General features: G+C 36.5%; 1 protein-coding gene across 1 annotated transcript in view; it reads right to left on the bottom strand.

Moving 5' to 3' along the window:
• The window catches only part of ABI3BP (ABI family member 3 binding protein), a 281,220-nt gene that overhangs the window by 90,468 nt on the left and 163,541 nt on the right, over window positions 1-27,211 (bottom strand). The window contains 24 exon segments of the mRNA XM_068984735.1: window positions 23-82; window positions 668-748; window positions 1,419-1,478; window positions 2,515-2,571; window positions 4,161-4,244; window positions 5,010-5,069; window positions 8,087-8,170; window positions 8,989-9,048; window positions 10,323-10,409; window positions 11,202-11,261; window positions 13,925-13,984; window positions 15,296-15,400; window positions 16,212-16,265; window positions 17,193-17,279; window positions 18,073-18,105; window positions 19,436-19,531; window positions 20,514-20,573; window positions 22,031-22,078; window positions 23,015-23,082; window positions 23,178-23,241; window positions 24,304-24,351; window positions 24,958-25,038; window positions 25,702-25,743; window positions 26,595-26,636. Of these exon segments, the coding sequence (XP_068840836.1) occupies window positions 23-82; window positions 668-748; window positions 1,419-1,478; window positions 2,515-2,571; window positions 4,161-4,244; window positions 5,010-5,069; window positions 8,087-8,170; window positions 8,989-9,048; window positions 10,323-10,409; window positions 11,202-11,261; window positions 13,925-13,984; window positions 15,296-15,400; window positions 16,212-16,265; window positions 17,193-17,279; window positions 18,073-18,105; window positions 19,436-19,531; window positions 20,514-20,573; window positions 22,031-22,078; window positions 23,015-23,082; window positions 23,178-23,241; window positions 24,304-24,351; window positions 24,958-25,038; window positions 25,702-25,743; window positions 26,595-26,636 (1,581 nt within the window).

The raw sequence follows: 27,211 nt of genomic DNA on the forward strand, positions 1-27,211 counted from the left end.
ATGAGGTCACAAAAGTCATTACTTAATGTTGCTTCTGGAGCTTCAGAGCTATGAATAACCGGTTCAAAGCTTATAGCAGAAACTAACCAAAAGCAACAAGGGGAACACAAGAAAGTTTAACACACACATAGAAAGTCTTAATTTTTCTTTCAAAACAGTTTCGAATGACAACTTTTTTTTTTTAACTTTTGTAAATTCACAGAAAGCAACTAGTCTCTGAGGCCAGGAGCAATTCATCACGGAAAGTAGGTACAACCTTTGAACTCTACTATGAATCTTAGTATAGTCAACATGAGACTGGCTTAGGTGTTTGATTTTCTGATTCTAATATGGAAGCTTGCATTAGAAAATCTGTTTAGGCAATATATGTTAAAAATATGTGAAAGGAATTTGTTGCATTTCTTGGAAGTTGGGAAAAAACCTATGGTTATGTACTATAATAGATCATGTGTATATAACTGTAGATGTCCCATGAGTAACTATGCCAGTATTGCTACAAATAAAAGTGACCAAGAACTCATCCAAGAAGCAGCTGCTAACCATACTTTAATGCCTCAACTCTTAGAGAACATGAAGTCTGTTACTTTCCATCAAAGGCACTGCTTTGGGACCCCACATGGACACACTGCTAGGGTTTACCCCTCAAACCATGGAATAATACATTTACCCAATTTGGTCTGAGGTGCTTCAGGGCTTGATGTGGTTTTAGGTCTGGGGCGTGGACGACGAACTCGTGTTGTTTTATAAGCTGAAGGAAGAAATATTGGATTATTATTGGATTATTATTATTCCAGTGAAGGTGGTATTGGAAATAAGGTTCTAGAGTTTCTAAAATATGTTTCCTTGAAATTTAAGGCATATATTTTTAAGATCCAAATGTTTTTGCCTATTTTGTTCATTATTTTATCACGAAGAGTCTTACGGTAAAATTTACACATAAAATTAAGTCAGGAAGTGAAGAGTCCTATAAATCTCTAACTTTAAAAAAGGTAAGGACTATCATCAAACCATAGGTAGTTTACAGTAAGAAATTTAACTACTCCCCCAAGCCACAGAACTACACATTGTTATGTTTTAGTTCATCTAGAGAAGATAAGACACTCCTGACTGCATTTGAAGCTCAGCTTTAAAAATGAGCCCCATTTAGACAAAAGTAGTACATGATATAAATTCAATTAAGATTACACAGTAGAAAAATACTCTGACCTAATCCTATGCATATCTTTTAAAACAATAGGCAACTTCTTTTAGAGTCTTCAATACTCTTATTGAGAAGGATAATCAAGTTGCAGAACAGCAGAGGATGACAAGATAGTCTTAAGAAGCTAGTGATAATGTGATGATGATGAGGATGAGGATGATAGAATGAGTAGATAATGGGCAGGAAAAAAATGCTGTGAAACACAGAATATCATTACCTAATGTTGTTTCTGGAGCCTTGGTTGTATGAGTGACAGGTTCAATGACGGTAGGAAGAACTAGCCAGAAACAATAAAATAAACCAAAGAGATTTTAAAAATGTACTTGAAGACTAATTTCAGAAGCTAATTTTTAAGCTTCAGAACAGAGAGAAAGGAGACCCATACTTGTTCTTTGCAGATCTGACCAAATTATGGCCAATATCCATTAACCTCATAAGACAGGTTATGCACTTTGTTCAATATCACTGTGGTCAACAAGAAGTTCTAGATGTTTGGTTATCTGACCCTTGCTAGTATGGAAGACTTTGCTAGATGAGCTTTTTACACGTTTATGAATATAAACATGTTAGACTTTTCTAACTATTGGAAAAACCATTTATCAGCCTATTTGCACTTCTATACAAGCTGACATATAAATGTCTATTTTGTTCACTATTTCAATAATCATAGGTATAATAATGAATTCACATGTTCAAAAGTATAAGGATCAATGTAAAAAATGGGGCATGTTCATCAAAATTTCAAAGTGGTTCTTCATTCAGTAAAAGACAAGAAACTCTTAAACCCTGTTAAATAAGGAGAAAGAATCAGCCTATTCTATCATAAAAGCCCATCATTTAAACGTTTAAGATTTAGGCATGTTCAAAAATTCGACCATTATCTAAAAGCATTATTCCTTGAAACAATAGATTCACCAGTACAATCACACAGATCCTAATTCAATAAAAAGTAATACAGTAAAAAACATGGCATTTCTACAATTGATGAGGAAAACGCAAGTGAGGAGAATAAGAGATAAATGGGAATTCATGTTTGAAAGAAAGCTTTATAGTCAACACTTTAAACAAATGTATGTGATCACATGACAATGTTGAGTAGATACACAGCAGTCTGACATCCTGAAATTAGTAGATACACAGTTCTCTTAGATTCAACAGAGGACATAGAGCTTAGCATAATTACAAGATAAAGATTGGAATAGAATGACAACAGAGGGGTTAGAAATGGTTTTAAGATGCAGGAGAACCTGTGGCTATAATGGTATGACAATGAACAGGAAGAGCACCATTTGAAGGACACACATGCTCATTACCCACGATTTCTGGAGCTTCAGTTCTAAGAGTACCAGGTTCAAGATCTGTAGTAGGAACTAGTCAAAAAACAATGAAACAAACACTTGTGAAAAGTCAGCAAATTAAATCTTACCAGTATAATATCACTTCAGTAGGTACACAACAATTTGAAAGTTTTTTGAAATCTCATACTTCTTATTTAATGATTTGGTCACCGAAGGCTAGGTAGGTATTCTTTTATGAGACAATCATAGCATACACAAGCCGATAAATATCTTCATAAAGTCAACATGAGTTTCTCCTAGGTATCTAAGTACCTAATTCCAATCATTGTAGAACACTGATCTAGGAAAATTATCTAACCATTTTACCAAATATATACTTAGGTAACTGTTCTGACAACTGTTGATTTTTCTGTGGAAGCTTTAAGAAAACAATATGTCTAAGTTCTCATCACAAGGAAAAATGTTTTTCTACTGTTTTCATCTCTCTATATGAGGTGATGGATTAAACTAAACAACTAAAGCTACTGTGGGGATCATTTCATGACACATGCAAGTCAAATCACTACACTGTATGCCTTAAACTTATACAGTACTGTATGTCAATTTTCTCTCAATAAAATTGGAAGACAATAGCATGTCTATATAAGCATGTATACAATAAGTAGATTTTGTATTTACGGACATGGAAAAGAATTAAGCCAAGTGAAGCATACAGATCTTGTTGAGAACACCTATTTGGAAGTAGGCTGAGACATTATTTGAGGCAAAAGCACTCAATAAATCAGGATATAAGAACAAATAGTGTGTGGTGCCCAGTAAAGCACTTAACGTGCTCTGTTCTAATCACAAAAATACTGTACCCTGTCTAGGGGAAGAGACCATTGCAAGAGAGACCACTGATACTTTTGGGTCAGATCCAGACTTCTGAGTCATACTTTCAAGGACTTTCTTCAACTGCTCTTATGGACCCTTCCAAACACAGTACTCTTCACTACCACTGAGAAGCAGAACCTCCCTTCACTCAGAAGTCTGTGCTTGCTGGTTGGTCTCTTCACCTTTCTTTTTGTCTGTCAGTCTCCACGATTTTAAGACTTCTTACTTCTGTCCTTCACAGACTTTTCTTTCTTTCAGCTGAGAGATGTTTAGAACCCCTCCATAAAAGAACTCTGTTTGCACAGACATACTGCCTAGGTTCAATCTTTTAATGTTTCACACTGAGGCGGGTTCTGAATTTGACTCTACTCTAGACTGAGAAGTAAGAAGTCGCTGCCTTCTCTGATATCCTCACAACTGTTGATGGGCTGTGGGGACAGGTAAGTTACTTCATGTTTGTTTCTTGAAAAAAAAAAAAAAAAAGATTGGTTTAAGACATTTTGTCTTTAGGTGAAGAATGGAATGGAATAAGAAAATGCAAATAAAGTACACAGTACCTAAAAGAGTAGATCCTTATGTAGAAGACAGAGTATTCAGCTATCACACGAGTCCCTGCCACCCCCTCATCACATTTTCCTCTGCTCACTCAACAGGGGGAAGCAGCAGCAGGCCATTTTGCGCCTTTATGCACATAGGGCTCACATGGGCTACCCCTCTCACTGCTGGATCAATCCCAGACTCTCCAGAGCTGCAAAGACTCAGTCCTTTAATGAGAAACCCACAATTACCCGGTTTGGTTTGAGGGGCCTCAGGAGTTGTTGTAGTTTTAAGTTTGGGACGTGGACGACGGATCCGTTTTGATGTTTTAGGAGCTGAAGAAACAAAACCTTCAGTTATTTCAGAGTTTGTAGTTCAGCAGCTATGGGTAGCAGAACACACGTCTCCAGATTTCCTAAAACCTACTAGATTTCCTCATATTTTAGGAAGTGCGTCTCTTAAACTTTTTAATTTGAAGCTTTCACCCTTATTATAATAGTATTTTTTTTAACATGTGGAAGTTTACTGGGAGTAAGTCATATATGAAAGTAAGTTATTCATTTAAAAAGAAGAATCATTCAAAGAACTCTCTTTTGAATTAAAAACGACAAGAATGATTGGTAAAATATTATGGTGGTGGTGATGGTACAAACTCTTGGATGGTTTCCTAAAATAAGACCATGTCATTAACTTTTCAGTTAACAAATATCATATAGACAGCTTAAAAAAAAAAAAAAGACCTTTAGATCCACAAAGAACCCCCGTTTCTAACTTCTGTTAGGGTTACAAGAATTGCTTTTTAAACTCAACTTAAACAAAACATTGATTAAAAAACATATGCAATGGCAAGAACAGTTTCAGATGGTTACATGTATAACAATTGATCTGAGTTAGGTTCATGCATAGCTCTCTTAGAAACAAGGGATAACTTGTCTTAAGAGTCAGAGTCTTCAGTACTTTTAGGATGAAGAATATCATGGCATGGTAACAGAGGATGATGATATAGCTTTATGAAGCAAAAGAACCTGTAGCTGTGATGTTGATGGAATGAGTTTGACAATGAGAAGCAAACGCACTTACTGAGGATCACGTGTTATTACCTTTTGTTGTTACCCAAGCATCAGTTCTGAATGTAACAGGTTCAAAGTCTGCAGTAGGAACTGACCAAAAGTATTAAAAAATAAACCAAATGATTGTTTTAAATAAAAGGAAACTTAAAACATTTACTGCAAAAAGGATCTTACTAGTATAACATGACAAGTTTTAAAAACTCTTAAACTAGAAGGGTAAACAATCGGTTTTCTAATAATTGGCCGTACCTAAGTCAGGTACCTATTCCCTTATTCCTCCTTTTATTATCTGATTCTAAATTAATAAGCCAACGTAGGATGTTTGGGTATTGGTAAGGACCTATCTTTGGAAAGGGACTGAGGCCTCAGCATGATGAGTCAGATTGGGTATCTCTCCATGTTAAGCAAAGAAAGAACATGTCTTCATGAACAAAGAGGAACTTGTTGATACTTCATCAAATCTCAGTGGCTTTATCAGGTGCCTAAAGATCTCCACCTTGGGAGTCTGACATGGACCAATCAAGATTTAGAAAAGCTTTGAGTACCACCTTGAAATCAGATATCCTTTGTATTAGATTACAGTTAGACTTTGTCCTTTGGTTGGTCTCTACTTATATCCACTCTTTCTGATTTTATTCATTTCCATCTTTCTACTCATCTATGTCCCACAATGATTTCAAGGCTCCACTTTCTTTCTTTCTTTATTTTGGGCACATTCCAGCTTTCATTGTCAATGCTCCTGAACTATTGTTATCCCACAAACTCAGCATACTGAGAAAATCTTTTTCTTTGTCCAATAGAAAAGAAACAGTGACTGCTTGGAAACTTTCAAAACCAGAGTAAATTTTGGAATAACTAAAATAAATTTTCATATAATTTTTCAATCCACATAAATCTTTTATTAACCTCTCTGTAAACCACAGAGGAAAATAGCTAAGGCTTTTAATATGAAGTTCCCCACAATCAGATTTCAACCTTCAGCTCACAGTGTAATCGCTGTTTTCCACAATCACAAATCCCTAAATTTCATTTGTAACAAGAATGAGATAGTTACACATCAACAGTGCACAGTCTACATCTGATGAGTAAAAGTGCTTTGCCTGACCTATTTGGTGTTTGAAAATTGGGATATTTTACTGAAAAAACTAAAACTTTGGAAACACCCTAAAAAAATTGGAAAGTCTGAAAATAGTCTGCATGGCAATAATTAGCAAAACTAAGTCATAGCTGAACTGTGTGGATGTGGAAGGAATTTTCCTGTTTGCCCCAGTCTCTACTCCTCTATAGCGTCTCATTTTTAGTCCTTTTTGCTCATTTACAATATACACTTGGTCATTACAGACATTTGAATTTTCCTATCATGTACTGTTTTACTTTCTTGTCTTTGACCCTCCTTTCTGCTGTTCTTTTTTCCTCTCTAATGAATGCTTTCTTAAAACAAAAAGGTTACCTCTTGTTTTTACTTTTCTATTTTAATTATTTATTAAATTGCACATATGAGTTTTATAATCATTAGTAAATGCATATGATTCATGCATTTTTCCTATATTTGCTATTTTCATAATAAAAAGAACTGTAAGAAAACAAATATTTATAGATAATATATAATATATATAAACAAATATAATATGGATAATATAAATGATAGAAACTGACATGAAAAACTTGATAACATTGACTATATATGTATTTAAAATTATTTATAATATATACATATTATGTGGGAGACCTGGGTTCAATCCCTGGGTCAGAAAGATCCCCTGGAAAAGGAAATGGCAACCCACTCCAGTATTCTTGCCTGGAGAAATCCATGGACAGAGGAGCCTGGCAGGCTATAGTCCATGGGGTCTCAAAGAGTTGGACATGACTGAGTGACTTCACTTTCTTTCTTTCATAATATACACATATAATAATTGCTACTGTATATACATATATATCAATATATGATTGTTAAGCTCAAGGCAAGAAGTATCATCACTTTTTATATTTTTGCAGAGAAGAATGCATTTAAATAAAAAATTAATATCAAAATGAGAAATTTATATTAAACATACTTTAAAAATTCCAAATATTTGGAAATTAAATGTTCACTTAAAAATGAAGGCTGTATCTAAGAAGCCATAACAAGGAAAAGTAGAAAACATTTTTAACAGAATAAAAATGAAAAGAGAATTTATCAGAATTTGTTCCATGCAGCTGAAGCTGCTCAGTGCAGCTAAATACAATGTGGAAAGCTGAATAAGGTATGAAAACAAATATTGGACCCTAGCATAAAATTTTGTGAAACTGGAACAAAATCTGTACTTTAGTTAATAATATTGCATCACATATTAATTTCCTGTTTTTTTTTTTAAACAACATAGTATCATAGTATTTCTTTATATTCTCAGAATTGGATTAGAAGTTTCAAGCCTCAAATGTTTTTAGATCACAAAACAATAAGCGCTCTAGACTTTAAGCAGTAACCTAGTAGTAATACTAGATTCCAGAGTAAATGGAGCTATATCAAAGTTTTAAGTGAATATAAATCAGAAATCTAGCATTATGTTTATACTTAGTCAAATAAGTAAGGCTTCATTCTTTCTAAACTTATCTTCCCCTGCCCCGAAGATTTATATACCTAGCACATCTTGTTGATAGCACACAAATATCAATCTTATATTTTCATAGATGTGTATATTGCCATCTTCTATTTTATTTACCAAGGAAAGGCTTTTGTTTTTAACTGTCTTGCAGATTTTAGGATTAAAACACCTCTTCCACATCTGATACAATAGCACCTTTGGAGGCTACTGAAGGCACTTAATGTTTATCAATTTGAACTGAATATGCCTAATTTTTCTAGAGAAGCTTTATTTTCAAAAGATAAGTGGAAGTTAATAAAGTGTACAGCAACAGAGATCTTTACAGAGGAAGTATGAGGCATTCGGCTGCCCTACAAATCTCCCCCTACTGTGCTTTTCTCACCAACTCTACAGTAGGAACTGCAACTCAGTATGAGTTGTATCTTTAGTCTCTGGGGGCATACTGGTTACTCCCAACAGCTAAGACTACCCGTCACCCTGTTGGGTTAGGTTGTTGGAACTCTAAGCCAGGAAAACTTTTACCTGGTTTGGACTCAGGTGCTTCAGCACTTGGTGTGGTTTTTGGTCTGGGATGGGGATGAATTGTCTGTTGTGATGTTTTAGAAGCTGAAGGAAGAAATTCTTGGGTTATTACATAACAACAATACCCAGAGTTCTGGAACCTATGGGAAGCAAAAACATGACTCTAGATTTTCTACATCTTATTTGATATTATTAGATATTTACCTTTTTAGTTTGAGATTTTTGTCACATACATAAATTCCTTTTGTATCTTCTTTTATCATAGAAGATTTTTTGAAGACAAAAATCAATTTTAATATAAGAAATAAAGATTAGTAATTATAATCAAACTCTCATAGAGCAGTGTGCTTGGGCAACAAAAAGGTTAAGGACTGTTGCTAAATTTCAATAGATAATGAAGCACAGTCAAACTAAATGTGAGCTTTATAATTTGATATTGCAATCTCTGGCACATTTTCTATGCAACTATTAAAATAAGAACACATTACTACCTAAATAGAAACAAAACAGCAAAATACTAAGGAAATGGAAAAAGGGTAGAAATGTAGATGTACAAGTACGGATCCTCTTGGCCCTGTGAGAGTAGTTGTTGATGGCTTTATCTGTCTAGGCAAGAAACAGATCTGTGATGTGTTTGAAAACCGGTTTTTACCACAAGCACTGCTTGAACAAAACACAGAATGACACAATTTCAAACAGGTTACCCAGCAAATATCTTAAAGTAGGCTCACCTATGGCTAATTCTATTAAAAACAACTGGTAATTTAAGAGTTTTCATAATTTTAAGAAGAATGTAGATAAATGGCCACAAAGAATAAAACTACTGTCACGTGGAGCAAGAAGAAACTCTGAGCCCAACAATAAGCAGGATAAGGCTTGTTGAAAACACAGTGTATCATTACCTAATGTTGTTCCGGGGGCCTCTGTTCTAAGAGTGACAGGTTCAAGCGTTGTAGCAGGAACTGACCAAAAAATAATACAGTAAAGCAAAGAGATTTAAAAATATATGAAAAGTTAGAATATTTGCACCCCAACAAGATTTGCTTGTGTATCATTCCTTCCACAAACAAACAAAAAACAACAAAGAGCAGATGACTGTTCTTTGGCCAAGCAATAGTTACGGTCAGTCTTAGGCTTAGCCTTAAACTATCTTGAGTCAATGTGAAATTCTCCTAGGTTTTAACTAATGGATTCTAACCAATCTGGAAAACTCTGCACTGGAAAATATTTTCAGGCATTTACCTAATATACAATGAGACAAAAAAAAAACCCTGTACTTCAATGGAAGCTGAAAAGGAGCACGTCCTATGTTTAGGTTAACATGGATATAATAGATAGTGTGTACATTTGAAGTAGATATAAAAACTAATCATGGAAGTGGATGGTGTTGGTCCTGCCAAGAGCTCAGCTATGGAAAGAGTCAGAGATCTCTGTTCAAATCATGACACAGAAAAGAGCAGGATAAAGTGGTCACTCAGTCTGTGATATTCAGTAGAGCATCTTTCTGGCCTAAGCCTGGAAAAAAAACGGAAATCAAAGACTGTTGACATCTTTCAAATCTAAGCTCCTGAATCAAGTTCTCAAAATCCTCTTTCAATTGGCTGGATGGATCCAGCCTAATGTAGCATCATCAGTAGCCATGTTTGCACCACTAAGAAGTAGGACAGTCTGTTCTAGGCAACTCTCCACCCCACCTCTACCACATGCCTGGTCCTTCTGTCTTGGCTCATGTTTCCCTCCACATATACAAATCCTGTAGTGGGCCCAAACCTTAAGGGCCAAGGGCCAAGGGCCAAGTCCAGTCTACCTTGATTTTCTCCTTTGTCTCATGAAAACTTATGCTCAACTTTACCGTTTTAGAAGTAAAATAATTCTCCCACAGGTTGCATATCACCCACAGTTGCTAATATTGATCCAGGAATTTGCAAGCTACTTTCAATTTGTTTATTTACGTGAATGGAATATATTGGCTTTGCTAAAGAAGTTTTATCTTTAAGATCTGAGTGGAATTTTATAGTAAAAAACTTACTAAATGTATATCAAAGATGACTCTCACATAGAAAGAATTGGTATTCTGGCACCAACTGTGTCTTACACAGTCATGTTCTCCTCGACACCTGGTAGAGGAAATATTACTAATGCTATCTCATAACTTCACACTTAGAGTAAGAGTTTTGGGTCCCTACTGGGACAGCCTACTAGGGCTCACCCTTAAACCAACAAATTGCACATTTACCCAGTTTTGTCTGAGGTACTTGAGGGCCTCGTGTGGTTTTAGGTCTGGGACGTGGACGACGAGGTCTTTGTGATGTTTTGGTAGTAGCTAAAGAAAGAAGAGACTTGTTATTCTATATCTTATGGCTCTGGGTACTGAGGAGAGGTTTTGCCAAAACCTGTTGGATTTTTAAAAGTTCTATGAAACTGTAGTCTAAAACGTTCACTCTTTTTATGGCAACGCATCACTGAGGGTCAAGTTACTTATTCAAGGCGTGAAAATTAGCACTTGTGATCGGATACTCACATTAGTCCCTCTCTGAGGGAAAAATGAGAAGGAAGACTCAATTCTGGTGCAAGGGAAGGGGAGGTTAGGGTCACACTAAGGAAAAGGTTTACAATTCAAATTTCAGATTTGGAAAACTTCCTATTTGTCAAATTGGTAATAAAACAGCATTACTTAAAACATCAACAAAGAAGCAAACATACCATGCAAATAGTTTTTTTTTTTTAAAATCTAGAAATGTAGAAGATGTGCAAAGAAACTTAAGAGTAGTTGTTATTGCTCATCAGCCTGGAGAAAAAAGAGATCCAAATTTGTTTGCAACTCAGCTTTAACAGAGAACACTGCTCAACAAAGCACAAATCAATGTGATAATTTCAGATGCACCACATGGCAGGTAGATCTCTTGAACTAAGCACACGCCTGCTCTCATAAAAACAACAGGACACTTTTTTAAGGAGGCTACAGCACTCTTCAGTTGAAGGAAGTGATTGAATTGCAGTGGAGGATGATGATGTCATCTTGTGAAAGAAGAAAAGCACGTGATGGGGATGGAGGCTGAAAGGACCGCACAAGGAGCAACACCACCACCACCGGGGAACGGCACAGCGTCATTACCTAGCGTGGTCCCAGATGTCTCCGCTGCAAAAGTAACAGGTTCAAGGTCTGTAACAGGAACTGAAGTAATAAACAAGAGAGGTTTGTGGTTTTTAAAAAATAAAGTATGAATAGCTACAACATGCATGCCAAAATGAATCTTGTCAGTGTAATACTATCTCTAGAATAGTTTTAAAAATTCCTGAATGAAGGGTGTTATGGACAGAATGGTATCCCCTCAAGATTCATATGTTGAGGTCCTAAATCCCAGTGTGACTATGTTTGGAGCTGGGGCCTTTAAAGATGCAGTTAAGCTTAAATGAGGTCATAAGAATGGGACTAGAAGCCAAAAGGACTACTGTCTGTATAAGAAGAGGGAGAGATGCAGGGAAGCTTTCACACACAGAGACGGCCACATGAAGACACAAGAAAGGAGAAAGGCTCTGGGACATACTAAACCCGCTGATGCCTTGACCTTAGACTTCCAGCCTCAAGAGCTGCTGTCTAAGCCACCCAGTCTGTTGTTTTTTGTTATGGCAGCCCCAGCAGACTAACAGAAAGGGAAATCAATTGTTGTGCTCACACTTGGCCAAACTGTAGTTAGGGACTTCATCTCATGAGATAGCCATTACCTTTGGTCTCTGTTTAGCAGCACAAGAGGGAAACAGTTCTTGTAATTAGTGCTTGATTATCTGCGTCTGCTCTGGTAGACTTTAGGACATTCTTAGGTATTTAGTAAGTATGTTTCTGCTAAGCTGCTGCTAAGTTGCATCAGTTGTGTCCGACTCTGTGCGATCCCATAGACGGCACCCAACAGGCTCCTCCGTCCCTGGGATTCTCCAGGCAAGAATACTGGAGTGGGTTGCCATTTCCTTCTCCAATAAAATATGTTTCTAACAACCCTCAAAAAGCATGTGAAAAACTAACCTGTACTTTTGTGTATGCTGAATAAAGAAACTGTCTATGTTATCAAATTATGGTTGCAGAAAAAGTTCCTAAATAACCAAGAAACCATTACACAAACAGCCCAAAATGGCTTTGATAATATTGCTGAGAACTCAGTTCTGGAAAGATCTTGTGACTTCTGTCCAAAGAAGAAGACTAGATAAGGGGAAGCTGCTTAGCCCATGGATCCAGTAAAGCACCTGTCCACTCTCAGCACAGGGAAAACTATCCAAGTGTGGAAAGAAGAGCTATTATGATGCTCATTAAGAACAATACTAGTCTTAGCCGGCCTCACATGGTGTTCAAGTGCATCATCCCCAACAAAAATGCTTTATTTGCCACATAGAGAAAGCAGGATCTTTGCTCCCTCTGGTTGCCTCTATGCATATCCTTTTTTCCATCTTTGTTCACTCTCACTTACCCACTGTGCAAATTCTAATGTGACATCAAGACCTAAACTCCTTCTCTGCTCTACTGAAGCCCACGTTGATTTTTAACTTTTTAAAGGTCTGCCATGCAAGTATGTGATGAAAGAATTTGGGTTCTCTCCACCAACAACTAGGGAAGAACTATAGATGCAAAGTACCCATTTTGGATTACACACTGCCCATTAAAAAAGCCTCGCTATAACAAATCTATACTTAATGTTTGTGTACCGAAGAAAAATCTTGAATTTGCGAAAACACTCTGCACTGTTCTCATTCTCTAGGATGTTCACATAGGAAAAATGCTTGTGTTTAACTAGCTTGCAGACTGAGAAACAAACCTCTTACTACCCAGACTTGGAGAGAAGATTATGTATCTTTCAAACCAGAACTCCTCAGCCAGCTCTGAAGCACAAGGACTCTTCATAGTTTCCTCACTAGGAGGTAAACAGGTTTCCATTTTCACTCCTTAAGTCAAGAACCCTTTTGTTTTGCTTTTGTCTGGTATAACCTCCACTGTATCGGGACATGAAGTAGTTTTAAGTTTGTACTGTGAATGATGTGTCTATTGGGATGTTTTGGGAAGTAGAAAAAGATAAACTTGGCACTTTAAAGCTTATGCTTCTGAAAATCACAGGTTTTTGAAAAAACCTTCAAGTTTTCCAAAGCTTGATAGATTTTCTTCAGTCTCAAGAATTGGATCTGTCTAGGGTGAAAATTTTGCCCTGACTATAAGTATATCTTCCTTTGTTATTGATGATACTTTGGGGGAAAAGCTGATACATAAAATGAAGGTAATAATTCAGATAGTCAAGATATGTATTTTAAACACATTCTCCTAGATTGCATTAAAAAGATTGAGTCATTTCTAAACTATGTTGGAGAGTAAAGGGGAGTCAGATTCAACTTAAGGATGAGGCTTACTATTTAAACTTATTAGCCTTGATCACGTTACCTGGTAGACAATTCACTACAAACATATCACACAAATGTTAAAACAACAACAAGAACCAAAGAGGCAGATAAAAAAGGCAGGTGTACAAAGGATGTTTAAAGGAACTTCTGTGTTACAACCTGGTTAGCATAGATCAGGATCAGACACTCTAATAAATACATGAAATTTACCTTAACAGAGAACTCTGGTTGAGCTAAAAACATAAACTGGTATGAAGAAAATTTTAAATATGTTACAGGACAGGAAGGTATTCCAAACTAGATCCAGGCATGGCTCTCTTTAGAACCAGAGGTAACTTGTTTTATGCATGTTTTTCTCACAAGATAAAGAATGTAACTAAATGGCAACAGAGTGGAATGAGCAGAAGTTTGACAATGAGTAGGGAAAGCTCTTGCTAAAGGTCAGAAAGCGGCATTTACCGAATGCTGTCTCCGGAGCCTCTTTTATAGGAGTAACTGGTTCAAAGACTATAGCAGGAACTGACCAAAAATAACAATAGAAAAGAAATGTTAAACATTTATACAGTCTCACAGGGATATGATTTATCTGCACTCAGTTTATTTCAGTCACTCTGTTGAGTCTGACTCTTTGTGACCACATGGACTGTACCATGCCAGGCCTCCCTGTACATCACCAACTCCCGGAGTTCAGCCAAACTCATGTCCATTGAGTCAGTGATGCCATCCAACCATCTCATCCTCTGTTGTCCCCTTCTTCTCCTGCCTTCAATCTTTCCCAGCACTCAGGTACCAGTTTATCACTCAGGAAGGTTTGTCTTTGTAATCAGATAACTGTCCCTGAAAAGTACCTGTGAAATTTCTCATTCTGTGACGATCCCAGTCTAGGTACCAAAGTAGACCATACCTATCTTGCTAAAACTGATCTTTGGAAAGAAAGCACAAGCTTTGCCTACCTGGAGTACTTAAGAGAGCAAGATAAAGGGCAGCCATTCAGTCTGTGGCTTAGCTGTATCCTTTTGTCATGTGCCTGGGGAAAGCCTCCCATACTGATTATTCCTACATGAAACTCAAACTCCTAAGCCCAGCAGTGAAAAACCCTTTTCAACTGCCCCTATGAGCCCATTCAGTATAACAGCAGCTTCAGTATAATGTTCTGATCAGCACTTAGAAGCCTGACAAAGAAGCCTCTGTCTCCTCTCACTGGTCCCTACACATCCTGCTTTTCTGAACCTCTTCATTCCCTGCTCCCTAGTCATCCAAATCTGTAACAGTTTGAGTGTTCAAGTCCTTCTTAACTACTCTGGTCCACTCTGATTGTTTCTTTAAATTACACATTGACAAACTATGTCCCATAGGCCAAATCTTGCCCATAGCTTGCTTTCATACAGCCAGTTTCCATTTTTAAGTGGTTGTAAGAAAAAGGAAAATAGATATCAGAGACTACCGGGGCCACAAAGCCCCCAGTATTTACTAAGTTGTTCTTTATAGAAAATACTATCAACTCCTGCCTGGATCTGTACTGTGACGTATACAAGCTAGACAGTTACCAAGAAATAATCTATTTGCCCAAGTATATGTTTGTTGCACAGCTGTTTCAGTCCACTACACACATTCAATATATGAAGGATGAATAGCATCGAATGATAAGCCAATGAAACAGACATTTAGAGAGAAGATTCTAATTCACAAAGAGGAAGGGATTCAGCTACCACCTAAGACCCATCCAGCTATGCTCCGCTTGCCTACTGTGGGGTGAAAGTGGCTGCTGATCCCAACTTGCCCCTTCACTTTCTCTAGACTCCACAGGGATGGGCTCTAGGATTCCTCAACCAGAATCTACACATTTCCCTGAGTCCTGAGGTGCTTCAGGACTCAGTGTGGTTTTAGATTTGGGATGGGGATGATGAATTCATTGAGGCACTTTGGGAAATAAAGGAAGAAAACTTCAGGTTAATAGAGTGGTTTGAGTTTCAGAAGCTATGGATAGGATTATACTTGCTATAATTTCTTGAGTTTCAGGAAATTTTTCTTTTGAGTTTGAAATATTTGTCACTATTTTGATTATTGCCTCTATTTATCAATTATATTACTATGAAAAACAAAAATCACATAGGAATATTCATTGATATATCAAGGAGATCCTCAAAAGTGATTTCTAAATGAAAAAAAGTTCCAAAAACCTACTCTATTATGGTGATGGTGGGAGAGGGGTAGGGTGACTTTATACTAATGATGGGACACATAATTTCAATTTACTGGCCTTGGGTATATTTTTTATTTCACTCCTTACTGAAAAAAAGACCATATCATTGCCTAAAATGACAACACAAAATCACACAGGTCGTAAAAATGTAAAAATTTAGATCTGGGCAAGAATTACATCACACCATAACAGTTGTGACAATGTACTTGCTTGGATCAAGGACAGACACCCCACTTGCAACCCCACTGATCGTGTTTGGAACTCAGTAACACAGAATGTATTTAAAAGGTTACATGGGGATGAGATGCTACAAATTCAAACCCATTGCCTTAAGCATATATATACTAAGCTAAGTTCATACTTGACTGTCTCAGTAACAAAGGAATTGTTTTAAGACTCCAATATATTAAGAAATAATTGAATGACAATAGAGAATGACAAGAGTCTTGTGAAGCAGGAGAAGCTGAGGTTATGATGGTGATGAAATGGGCTTCAAATGAGCAGAAGCAGATGCTGATGGACATAGTGGATCATTACCTACTATTGTTCCTGGAGCTTCGGTCCTAAGACTGACTGGTTCAGGGATTGTGGCAGGAACTGATCAAAAATAATAAAAGCATGAAATGTCAGAAAGTTCATCTTTTACCAGTAAAAACAATGCTTTGAAGTGGGGAGAGGGAGGGAAAGGATGGATTACACAGAAAGTTAACATAAAAGGCAGGAGTCATAGGGGTGGGAGGTGAGAGGTGGAGGCAATGTGGAATAGGGGGTCACACCAGGGTCTGTCCACCACACACAGAACAGACGGCCAAAAAGAAGCTGAGACCATACCCCCTAAGAGACTAAGTCCTTAATGAAAACAGTGGCATTTAATAAACAAAGGAACAACCTCTCAGCTTGTGATACCGTATTAAATTAGGTTATCTTCAGTTCTAAGAACAGAAAAAGCATGGTCCTGTGTAGAAATAGGGGTCACTGAAGCCCACCGGATCAAATTTAAGCTCTCGAGTAGACATCCTAGTCCCCTTTAGTTCATTCTATGGATATAGTCAAGGGAATGTATGAATAAGTCACCTTCTATCTGGTCACCAGCTTCATTCAGCACATTTCCTGTTTTCAGCCTTTGTCTCCTCAACCTTCCACTCATCCAAATTCTGTTCTGCTGTTTCCCCTAATTATTCTGGATCTCTTTCTGTTCCAAATATTTACATTTCCAGCATACAGCATTTGTACTATTTGAGAAATTATTTTATATTTGTATACACACTGCCTTATGTTATTTTCTATCTTTTTATGCAGGAACAGCTTCTGTTTACAAAATAATTGGGAAATAAAACAGAATTACTACTTCTGATGTGTCTCACAGTTGCTAATACAGTTACCAGGACGTGGAAGGGATTAATAATAAGAGTAGCTTCCACTCTTAAGAGATGTGTAAGACATGTACCAATTATGTGCACAGAATTCAGGGTTCCAACTGGGATAGAATGTTTGGACTCCTTAAACCAGAAATCACATATTTACCCAGTTTAGTCTGAGGTGCTTCTGGATGGGGCGTGGTTTTAGGTTTGGGACGTGGAACACGGGGTCTCTTTGTTGTTGTTGTTGGAGCTGAAGGAAGAAAATCTAGAATTAATATAGTGCTGATGGCTCCATTAACTCTGAATAGAATGATATAACCAGGTTCTAGGCTTTCTAAAATTTACCAGTTTCTTTGAGTGGAGAAAACTTTGTTACTTTAGTTTGAAATTTTCTCCTTTAACAGATTAACAGGTTTTCTTTTATAACTGAGAATTCTCTAGAGATTAAAAATTATATAACAGTTATGTTTAAGAAATGAAGATGAGGAATTATCATTTCCTTGAAACCATCTCTAATGAGAAATCTTGCTAAACTGTGATGGTTTGCAAGAAGTTCAAACCATCCTGTACTATCCTCTTATAATTTAAAACAAGTAGGTTTGGGCAAGTTTTCCACTTGATAATTTACTAGAATAATGACACAAAATTAGGTGAAACATTAATAAAATAAAACAAAAATCATGTAAATCTTGAACTATAGAAAGTAAAATGCTTAAAGAAACTTCATGGTATAATAATTGACACTCTGTTGGTGGTCTAAATAAAGGCTACATGGAAAATCACATTTGGACCCCAGTTCTAACAAACAGCACAGTGTAAACAGAGACTCAGATTGATGTGATGCAATTACAAGCTGGGAGATGCAGTCAATAGCTGTCTCAAAGCTTATACACATTAATGTTAGAAAGAAGGCCTTTTCTAGTTTAAGGTGAATACAGCAATAAGATGATGACAAATTATGACATCATCATCTCTATAGCACCACAGATAAGTATGAAATTGAGTAAAGAAAACACATCCTGAAGGGTATAAAGGATCATTACCTAAAGATGTCCCAGGAGTAATAGGTTCAAAGTCTGTAGCAAGAAATGATCAAAATAATAATAATAAAAGAAATGTTAAACTCATAAGAAAAGTCACCAAGCTCTCTTGAAAATGAACTTTACCAGAGTAGCATCGGTTCTACTGCCAGAAAGCAAAATTTTTTAAGTTCTGAGGTGAGGGTACAAAGGTACATGATGTCATAAAATCTTCATATCGTTACCTACAAGTGTTGCTTTTATCTTACCTTATAATACAGCAGAAGACTCTGCTTAGAGAAATCTTTAGGTATCTGTCTAACAACATTATGATTAGCAATTATGAGAAAATAATGTGAAAGGATAATTTTAAACACTATATATTGGAAAACAAACAATTAGAATCTATGTCATGATAGATGCAATTGTTGATATATTGGTAATGAATAATCAAAATAGGCAAGGCTCATTTTTGTTGAAAGTCTACTTTGGAAAAAGGCCAAGACCTCTGTCCAAACAAAGGCCTATAAAAGAACAAGATACAAGGGTCATTCAGTCTGAAAAACATGTCGGTGCATCTCTCTGCTATTAGGACGGAAAAGAGCCGACTCAGGGAGGATAGGAGCGTATCCTGCAGTTAAGTAGCTCAAATCCAGTCACTGAAGTCAGGCATTCAAGGTCCTCTTCATGGACCCACTAAAAAGTAGCATCGCTGTCCACAGTTTCTGAGCACCAGCCAAGTAAACATTGCTTTCCTCCTTTCTCACAATCAAGTTCTCCTGTAAGTCCTATCTTTCTGTTGTCACCCACAAATATGGTACCTTCTTTCTTCTGTTTATGGCATTCCTCCCCACTCCTCCAACAAATCTACAAACTATACACATTTCAAGGTCCACATTACACTCATCAGCGCATGGATCTTTCACTTCTCTAAGAATAAACTGTGTCTAACAGTTGATAAAACTCAGTAAGTAAGTTGTTTTGCCCATATTCCTTTCTACCCATGAACAATTTCACACAAGAGCAGCATCCTTACTCAATGAAACCAAGTCATTTGTTTTTCCTAAACTATTCCTCACAATGCTAACGTGGTGGTTCATAAAATAAGAGTTTAACTGGACTAAATAGGTTAGATAATCAACTAGGTAAGTTTTCGCTGAGCCAGAGTCAAAGAGAAAATGTAATTGAATGGTGAGAGAAACAAACAAAATACAAGGTGCCAAGAAGGTCCTAAGAAGTATGAGGAAGCAACTCATCCAGACTAGAATATTTGTAACTTGGACACCATCCTGAAGGATCCCAGGGTTACTAGGCGGCAAATAATTACACTCCTACCACAATACCACATCTAACAGGGGTCCATAGGCACCAGGAACCACATATTTACCTAGTTTGGTCTGAGGTGTCTCGGGTCTTGGCGTGGTTTTATGTTTGGGACGTGGACGTGGGCGACGTTTTCTTGTTTTTTGTGATGTTTTTGGAGCTGAAGAAAAGAAACTGGTTAATGCTGTCTTATGACTTCAGAGAAAAAGGATTATTCATGGCTGTAGGTTTTCTAAAATTGTGCTAGATTTTCTTGAGTCTTGAGAAATTTGGTTTGAGACTGGTTTCAAACCAGTATCTCTGGTTTGAAATTTTTTCATCTACATGCAAAAAAACTTGTGGGGGTGTCTGCTGACAGTTCTTTTGAGAAAGAACATATAACCTTATTTTAATTATCTGAAAACTTTAATATTATTGCTGGTACCAAATTTTTAAAAAGGACTCTGATCCAAGGGAAATCAGAACTATAACTTTCTATATCACATTAAAGAGGGGCCCAGACTCTCCTGCTTTGTGTTATATTTAGAAATTAGTTGGTTTAGAAATTAATTTGGATTATACTTAGAAATTACTTGGTTTAGGCATATATACCATATCTTAAAACAACTTTCCATTGCTGGCCATAGAATTACATCTGATGTTTATAAGGCATGCATGCTCAGTCATGTTCGACTCTTTGTGACACCATGGACTGAAGCCTGCCAGACTCCTCTGTCCAGGCAAGAATATTGGAGTGGGTGCCATTTCCTTCTCCAGGGGATCCTCCCGACTCAGGGACTGAACCCGTGTATCCTGCATCTGCTGCATTGGCAGGCAAATTCTTTACCACTGAGCCACCTGGGAAGCCCTGTTTATAGGGAAGAGACTCCTAACTGTATTTGGAATCCAGCAGAACCACAGGCTTTGTAAAGTTTTAGGAAAGCTGGATAATATGGGTGATAGCTTCATACAGACTTATATTCTAACCAAGTGACCTATTTTAAACATCTTCAATACATTCAAAATGAAGAATATAGTTGAGTGACAAAAGAGGATGATGAAAGAATCTTGTAAAAGAGAAAACCCTTTGACCAAGATGATAATGGAATAGAGTGGGCAATGAGCAGAAATGTTTTTGCTTAAAAGATACAAAAGATCATTACCTAATGTTGTCCGAGGAGCCTCAGTTCTCAGAGTTACAGGTTCAATGTCTGTGGCAGGAACTGACCAAAAGCAATTCAATAAACAATGGAGATTTAAGAAATGTGGGGAAAAAAAGAAAATTATCTTGAAAATGAATCCTTTTAACCCTATAATGTTTAAAAAGAGTTTATGAAAAACAGTATTTTTTCTGTAATAACTAGCTGAACTCTGGTACCCATTTATCTCACACATAACTGTACCCCTTTACACTTTGCTTCTCTATGAGGCCAATGAAAAGTGTTTTTTTGTGGGGGGTTTAATTATATGATTACAGTTATACTGGAAACTTGGCTCCAAAAAATCTTTTGTCCGATACAAAATTTTTAAATTACTTATTTTTAAATTACTCTTAAAAATCATTATGAAAACTTGTGTTAGTATTTGACAGTTTTCACCATCATTATTAAACTTTTTTTGAGAAATAGTGGCAGCAGTGAGAATTTTTAAAAATGTTCTTAATCAGTCTGTTTATTGGATATCTGTGACACATAGGCAAAAGATAAGCTTATGCCTTTTCTCCACAATAAAGGTGATACTCTTTCTTGCAACTTGTCCTTATTTATCCTTTTATTTCAAATGGATACTTGGGAGATAACTATTCAAGTGAGGAACAGAGATGATTAATAAAAAAGTCTGGAAAGTAATAACTTTTTGTCTGAATAAACAGGGTTTCTATAATTCTATAATATTCTGTAATGATTGAATTGTGCATCAAAACAAAACTTAGATTTATGACTCCTTGGTTTTAAATTAGTGTCTCTATTTTAAATTAAGTCCAGAAAATTAAATGTAACATCAAAAATATCTTATCACCAACTCTCTGTAACACAGCATAGAGTAATCTTAAGCCACATCTGAAAACATTTTCTGAACTAATGGAAAACATGGTATCCAGAAGTGAAGGAAAGGGAGGACTACAAGGCAAAACAATATTCAAAGCTGACTGCCCTCAAACAAAAAAGGAAAATTCCTGTTTTGTTTGGAATTCAACACCACAAGATGAACTTATCAAGAGAAAGCTCCAGCTACAATGGAACAGTATGAAATCACAAAAGAAAGGACTTCCGCAAGAAAGAGATGATTACATATTCTTTTTCAAGCCCCAATCAGCTTTTTCATTGCTTCTCTCCCACATCATAAATTATACACATATAAAAGCAGAGATTTCAACAACGTCCTGCTTTGAAGGATGCACAGAGAGAGCATCTGTGACTCTTGGCAACATCAAGTGCTGCAAGTAATCTATCTCTGCAGGTGATCAAAGAACAGTTCACATTCAGGAGTAACAAGCTGAGCTGCAGATGTAATACCTAATGATATGAAAACGTTTCCTGTTGAAAATAGCAAACAATTTTAGGGAATGAATGAAAATGTGGATGAATGACCACTGTTTACACAAGACACTACAGAGAATGAAAGAGATGAGAGGGGTGAGTTCAGAGAAACAATGACCAAAAGGGAAGACATCCATCGTTACCTATGCTTGTGGATGGCGCTTCAGTCTCAGATGTAAGAGGCTCAAAAACTGCACCATAAAAAAATAAACAGATATAAGTAACAAAAGTAAGGAAAGGAAGACTTTTAGGTTCTCACTAATGCTTAATTTATAGGATACAGAAACTGGTTTTATTCCAAGTTGATATAAGTTGCCTTCTTGGTGGACTTATTTATTATGATAGATGGTCTCTTAGTAACATCTCTACTAACTGGAATCTTAGGAGAAAACTTCAGTTGAAAAACAATTGAATTTTTAGAACTGTTACATAGTATCTTTTTATTTGGTAGAAAATCAATTAATAGGTACCATTTAAAATATAAGGTATTTTAGAGAAAGTCAATCTCCATGTGATTGTAAAGGAGGAACACAGGATCAGCCTCCCTAGTGGTTGCTGCAGAAACCACTCTCGAAAATGTTCCACATAAAGAAAAATAAGCTTTCATTACAGAAACAAACTGAGAAAACAAAGCCTGAAAATGCTTAAAGAAAAATGGAATCTGTTAGATAATCAGATGTAAAATTTTGTCTGTTGTTTAGTCACTAAGTCATAGAGTCCTATTCTTTTGCAACCTCACGGACTGTAGCCTGCCAGGCTTCTCTGTCCAGAGGATTTCCCAGGCAAGAATACTGGAGTGGGTTGGCATTTCCTTTTCCAGTGGATCTTCCCAACCCAGGGATTGAACCCAAGTCTCTTCCTTGGCAAGTGGATTCTTTACCACTGAGCCACTGGGGAAGCCCACACAATCTGTTATAAATTTTACTAATTTCCCAAACATTGCTTTGTTCATTTAACATATGAAATGAACAAAGTAGCCACATCGGTGTGGCTACTTTGAAAAGAATGAACAAAGAAATCATGGTATTTAGGTTTCTATGCTTTACAACATGACAGATTGTAAGCATTCTCAGCAACATCCCCAAAGAGAAAGCATCTTAAGTCAAAGCATTGGAAATTATGTTTACCGGGTGTAGGTGGTGGCATATCTGGCTTTGCTGTGGGTTTAGAAAGTAAATGCTTTGCTGGTTTTGAGTCTGAAGAGAAAAGGGCCATAATTAGAGTCATGGCAGAGCTGTGAATGTGATCAGTGTTACACACTGTTTTCCTAGTTCTGAAAGTAGGGATTACCCAGGCTGGATTTGAGGTACATCTGGTCTACATGTAGTTTTAGGCCTTTTGTGTCATTTTGATGCTTAAGAGAAAGGTATTAAAAATTAGCATAATGGTTATAATTAAGGACATGTCATAATTAAGGATACATGCTCGAGCAAAGAGATTATATAAATTTAGTGACTATACAACAAAATTAATTCCTGGGGTGGAAAGGGTGAGAAATGTGTCCATTCTTACTGATTCTTCTGAAACCAAAAAGTCTTCAGGAAATGTTCAAAATATGTCTTTCAGCAAAAGTAAGAAGAACTACAATTTCTTTTGTATAAGTAATTTTTAAAATGACAAGTATAATCATTATGTTTCTTAATTGATAGTTTTTTTTTTCAGTATAAAAACAATAACATAGAAATTTGAAACTTGCTTAGTAGGAAACCAGGAAAATAATCCATAAATACTTGAAATTATACACAGTGTTACATGGTTATTTCTGGAATTTTCTAAAGTGAGTCAGTGACAAATTTATTGTGAATGCTGAGAAATTATAATAATTATAATCAAAAAACACTAGGACTGGAAACAGTAAAATCAACTTGAGACTTCTAATATTCTCAAGTTATAAGGACTATGCTACTTTTATCTTGGACCCAAGACCAAGGAAAATGCATGTGTCTTTGGTTACCAGAACATACTAAAAAAAATTCTTCGAAGAAATAGAAAAGCTGAAGAAGCCATTCTTTCATGCAGCTTTCTGAAAGGGATAAAGTCTTACAAGTTCAACGAATAAAGCAATGAAATGGTACACACGACACTGGAATAAAACATTGCCATTTGCCAAGTCCAGGATGAGCACAGAAGTCCCTGAGGAAGAGTAGATGGTTTTCTCAACAGGACACATGATGGAAGGACAGAGGGTTTGTGAAAAACCAGGAAGTTGTGACCAAAACCACAGACCTTCCTTGAAAAAGCACACAGAATTCTTTTAGAAGTCTCCTATCTTCAGGCTCTTCAGACCCAAATAGGAAAGGCGAGGGAACACATGGAACAAAACTGTGACACAGTGCAGAACTTCAGTCACGCCTGGGTGGAGGGCAGGAAAAGAAAAGCAACAACCCAGAAAGGAATTGGGGGAGAGCAAAATTACCGATTGTGGGCACCAAGGGTTCCGGTGGTACCACTGCAGGTTCCAGAGCTACAGAGGCAAAAAACCGAAAATACTAATTATGTCAAGAAACGGCATCTCGAGAAGGAAACATGACTCTTCCATCTTTACTTAAACTGGGTACTTTATCTAAGTGTAATTTTCCTTTCTATTTCTCCCATTTGCCCCTCTTCTCCCTATTGCTTTCCGACACCTAATCTGCCATGAATATACGTCTCATACAATATTTTTCTGGTGCCCTACTTTAATGATCCACTTAGAAGCCCAACTTATTGCTCTGTATACTCAATAACTACAAATAAAAATATAAGTGTATTCATAAAATGTGAATGTAGAAAGCACAGATGCTTAAATATAAAAATAAATTACACTGATTCCTGCAGCCCAGCTATTTAGGTGGCGAGTGAATGACAGTTGCTCAGTCATATCTGACTTGTGACCCCATGGATTTTATAGCCTGGACTATATTCCATGGACTATATAGCCTGCCAGGCTACTCTGTCCATGGAATTCTCCAGGCAAGAATACTGGGATGGGCTGCCATTCCCATCTCCATTTAGGTGTAGATAACTACTATGTCAGAAACCACCATATTCCATTTTTTGTGTTAACTGGAACCCTGAATGGCACATTTACCAGGTTTGGACTTAGGTACATGTGGACTAGGTGTGGTTTTAGGGCGGCGACGACGACCTGGCCGTTTGGTCTTTGGTGGAGCTGAAGAAAGAAAATCAGCTGGTTAATATATGAACAGTGACCCTACAAACTGACCATCAATACTATGGGCATCTTAGAAGCATATTTAAGCCCTCTGCTTTATTGCAGACACGTATCCTTCTGTTTTTCATTATTTACCCAGTTGAATGAGGTCTTGAAAAATGAGTTGTGGGATTTTTTTTTTTTTTGCCAAATATTAATAAATAACTCCAAGAGAGCTCTCTATTTTTCTCTTTTGACTTGAGAAACTAAGAACTTTATACAGCTTGGAGAAGACAATCTCATAAAATTTTTCAAGATATATTATGTTCAACTGGAATATGAGAAAAGTTACTTTTATTAATAGAAGCTTCTAGGGATAAAAACTAAAATTTATTTGGCCTAAGATTCAAAAGAAAAGTTTTTCACTTAGCGTTTAAAAATCTGCAAATCAGTAACATGTGTAAAATGGATTTGAATTCAGAAATTATTTCAAGTTAGGCAAGTTTTTAAGAACAAGATATAATTTTTGAACTACAAGAATTAAAAATTTCCCCCAAAAGAATAATGAACTCTCACACACAAGTGAACATTAATGAACAAATCCATTACTGTGAGCCTGTTTAATAAAGATGCCAGCAGTCAGGAAGAGAGGAAACAAAGGCGGGTCACTCACTGCATTACCTAATGTTGTTGTTGAAGATTTAGTTTCCAGCGTTTCAGGTTCTAAGACTGCATGAAAAATGACCAAGAAGGAATCAAAATCAAAGAAAAAATGATGAACTTTATTAAAATATGAAAAATGATTAATTTTTCAGTACTAAGTTGAGCAAACATACATGATGAAACTTTTATTCATATAAGAAATTGCTTTTCTATGTAAATAGATTACTGTGTTTTTTGACAAAATGAACAAAAATGCAGCTGGTCATTTAAGTTTGGAAAGAGAAAGTGGAAAAAAAAGAAAGCATGACTCTCATTTGGAAGATGTGAATGCAATAAAGTAACCAACAGCTCATATTATGAAGGAAAATGCGGGTAATTCGGTAAGATGGCACCAGCAGAACAGTTTTGCTCTCTTGAAGAAAAAAAGCTATAAAGATTGGGGGTGAGTTTTTCTTTCTCTTACTTAATAAATTTCCTAGTGAACTATCAGGATATTGAGAGCTGAAAAGACTATAATGCTTTTAAAGAAAATCTACAAATGTTCAAGTTTTGAAAGCAAAAAAAAACCAAACAAAAAAAAACCACCTCTAAAAATGAAAGCATAAATATGTCCTGGGGAAGCCATGGTCCTCTGTGGGGAATAATGAGGTTAAAACAAGCTCAGGACACAGTCCTCAGATATAAGAAGGGACAAAAAGGAATGTGGCAAGTCAAAATCAGTATGGCTATCTCAGAGCTTCTGCTTAGTCAAGGCAGCAGAGAGCTTATCTTCTGGCAGAAAGCTGAAAGCAAGATCTGAAGGACAGTGAAGAAATAATTTTTTAAAAAATCTAAAGCTAAGGACGAACTTGGACATAGTAAGTGTGAAAGTAAGTGAATTCTTTTTCACTCACTACAGGAAACTTCATTACCTATTGGCGGCTGTGACGGTAGGAGAATCTCAGGTTCTGGGGCTGCAATAAAAGCAAATATTATCAAGGGAGACGCTGACAGCACCATCTAAGGTAGAAATGAAAGGTCCTTTACCATAACACGTGTCCTCTCAGTGGAAAGCCATCAGGTTCTATTGGCTTACAAAATAAAACTCCATCACCCCACAGCCTCTACACAAACTACAACAGAAGAAAGAATTGAGAATTCTAATTTTTCTTGTTGATCTTTATCTACTTTCTCCACTACAGCTCCTAGTGCCTGAGGAGATATTACTTTAAAAGGAGGTCAGTGTAGCCTTTCAGAGGTCATTCACCTGCCGTTTTATTTTCTTCAGGACAGCCAGATGGGAAATGGCAACAGATCCATCAGACCTGTAACCATATCTGAGCTCTGTTAGTTTTGGATCATTTTCAGCCTGACTGGAGCTGTTATTGGTTCACCAAAAAAAAAACAGGAATTGAACTTACAGTCTAAAAAGGGCCACAGGTGTTCATATGGTATTCATCATATTTACTACTACTTATTGCTGGTGAACAAATTGAATTACATGTGAAACTTATTCCATTTAAATTAGCAAATCAGCAGAAGTTAGAAA

Source organism: Capricornis sumatraensis, chromosome 1 (genome assembly GCF_032405125.1).
Source record: "Capricornis sumatraensis isolate serow.1 chromosome 1, serow.2, whole genome shotgun sequence".
In the NCBI taxonomy this organism is placed as follows: domain Eukaryota; kingdom Metazoa; phylum Chordata; class Mammalia; order Artiodactyla; family Bovidae; genus Capricornis; species Capricornis sumatraensis.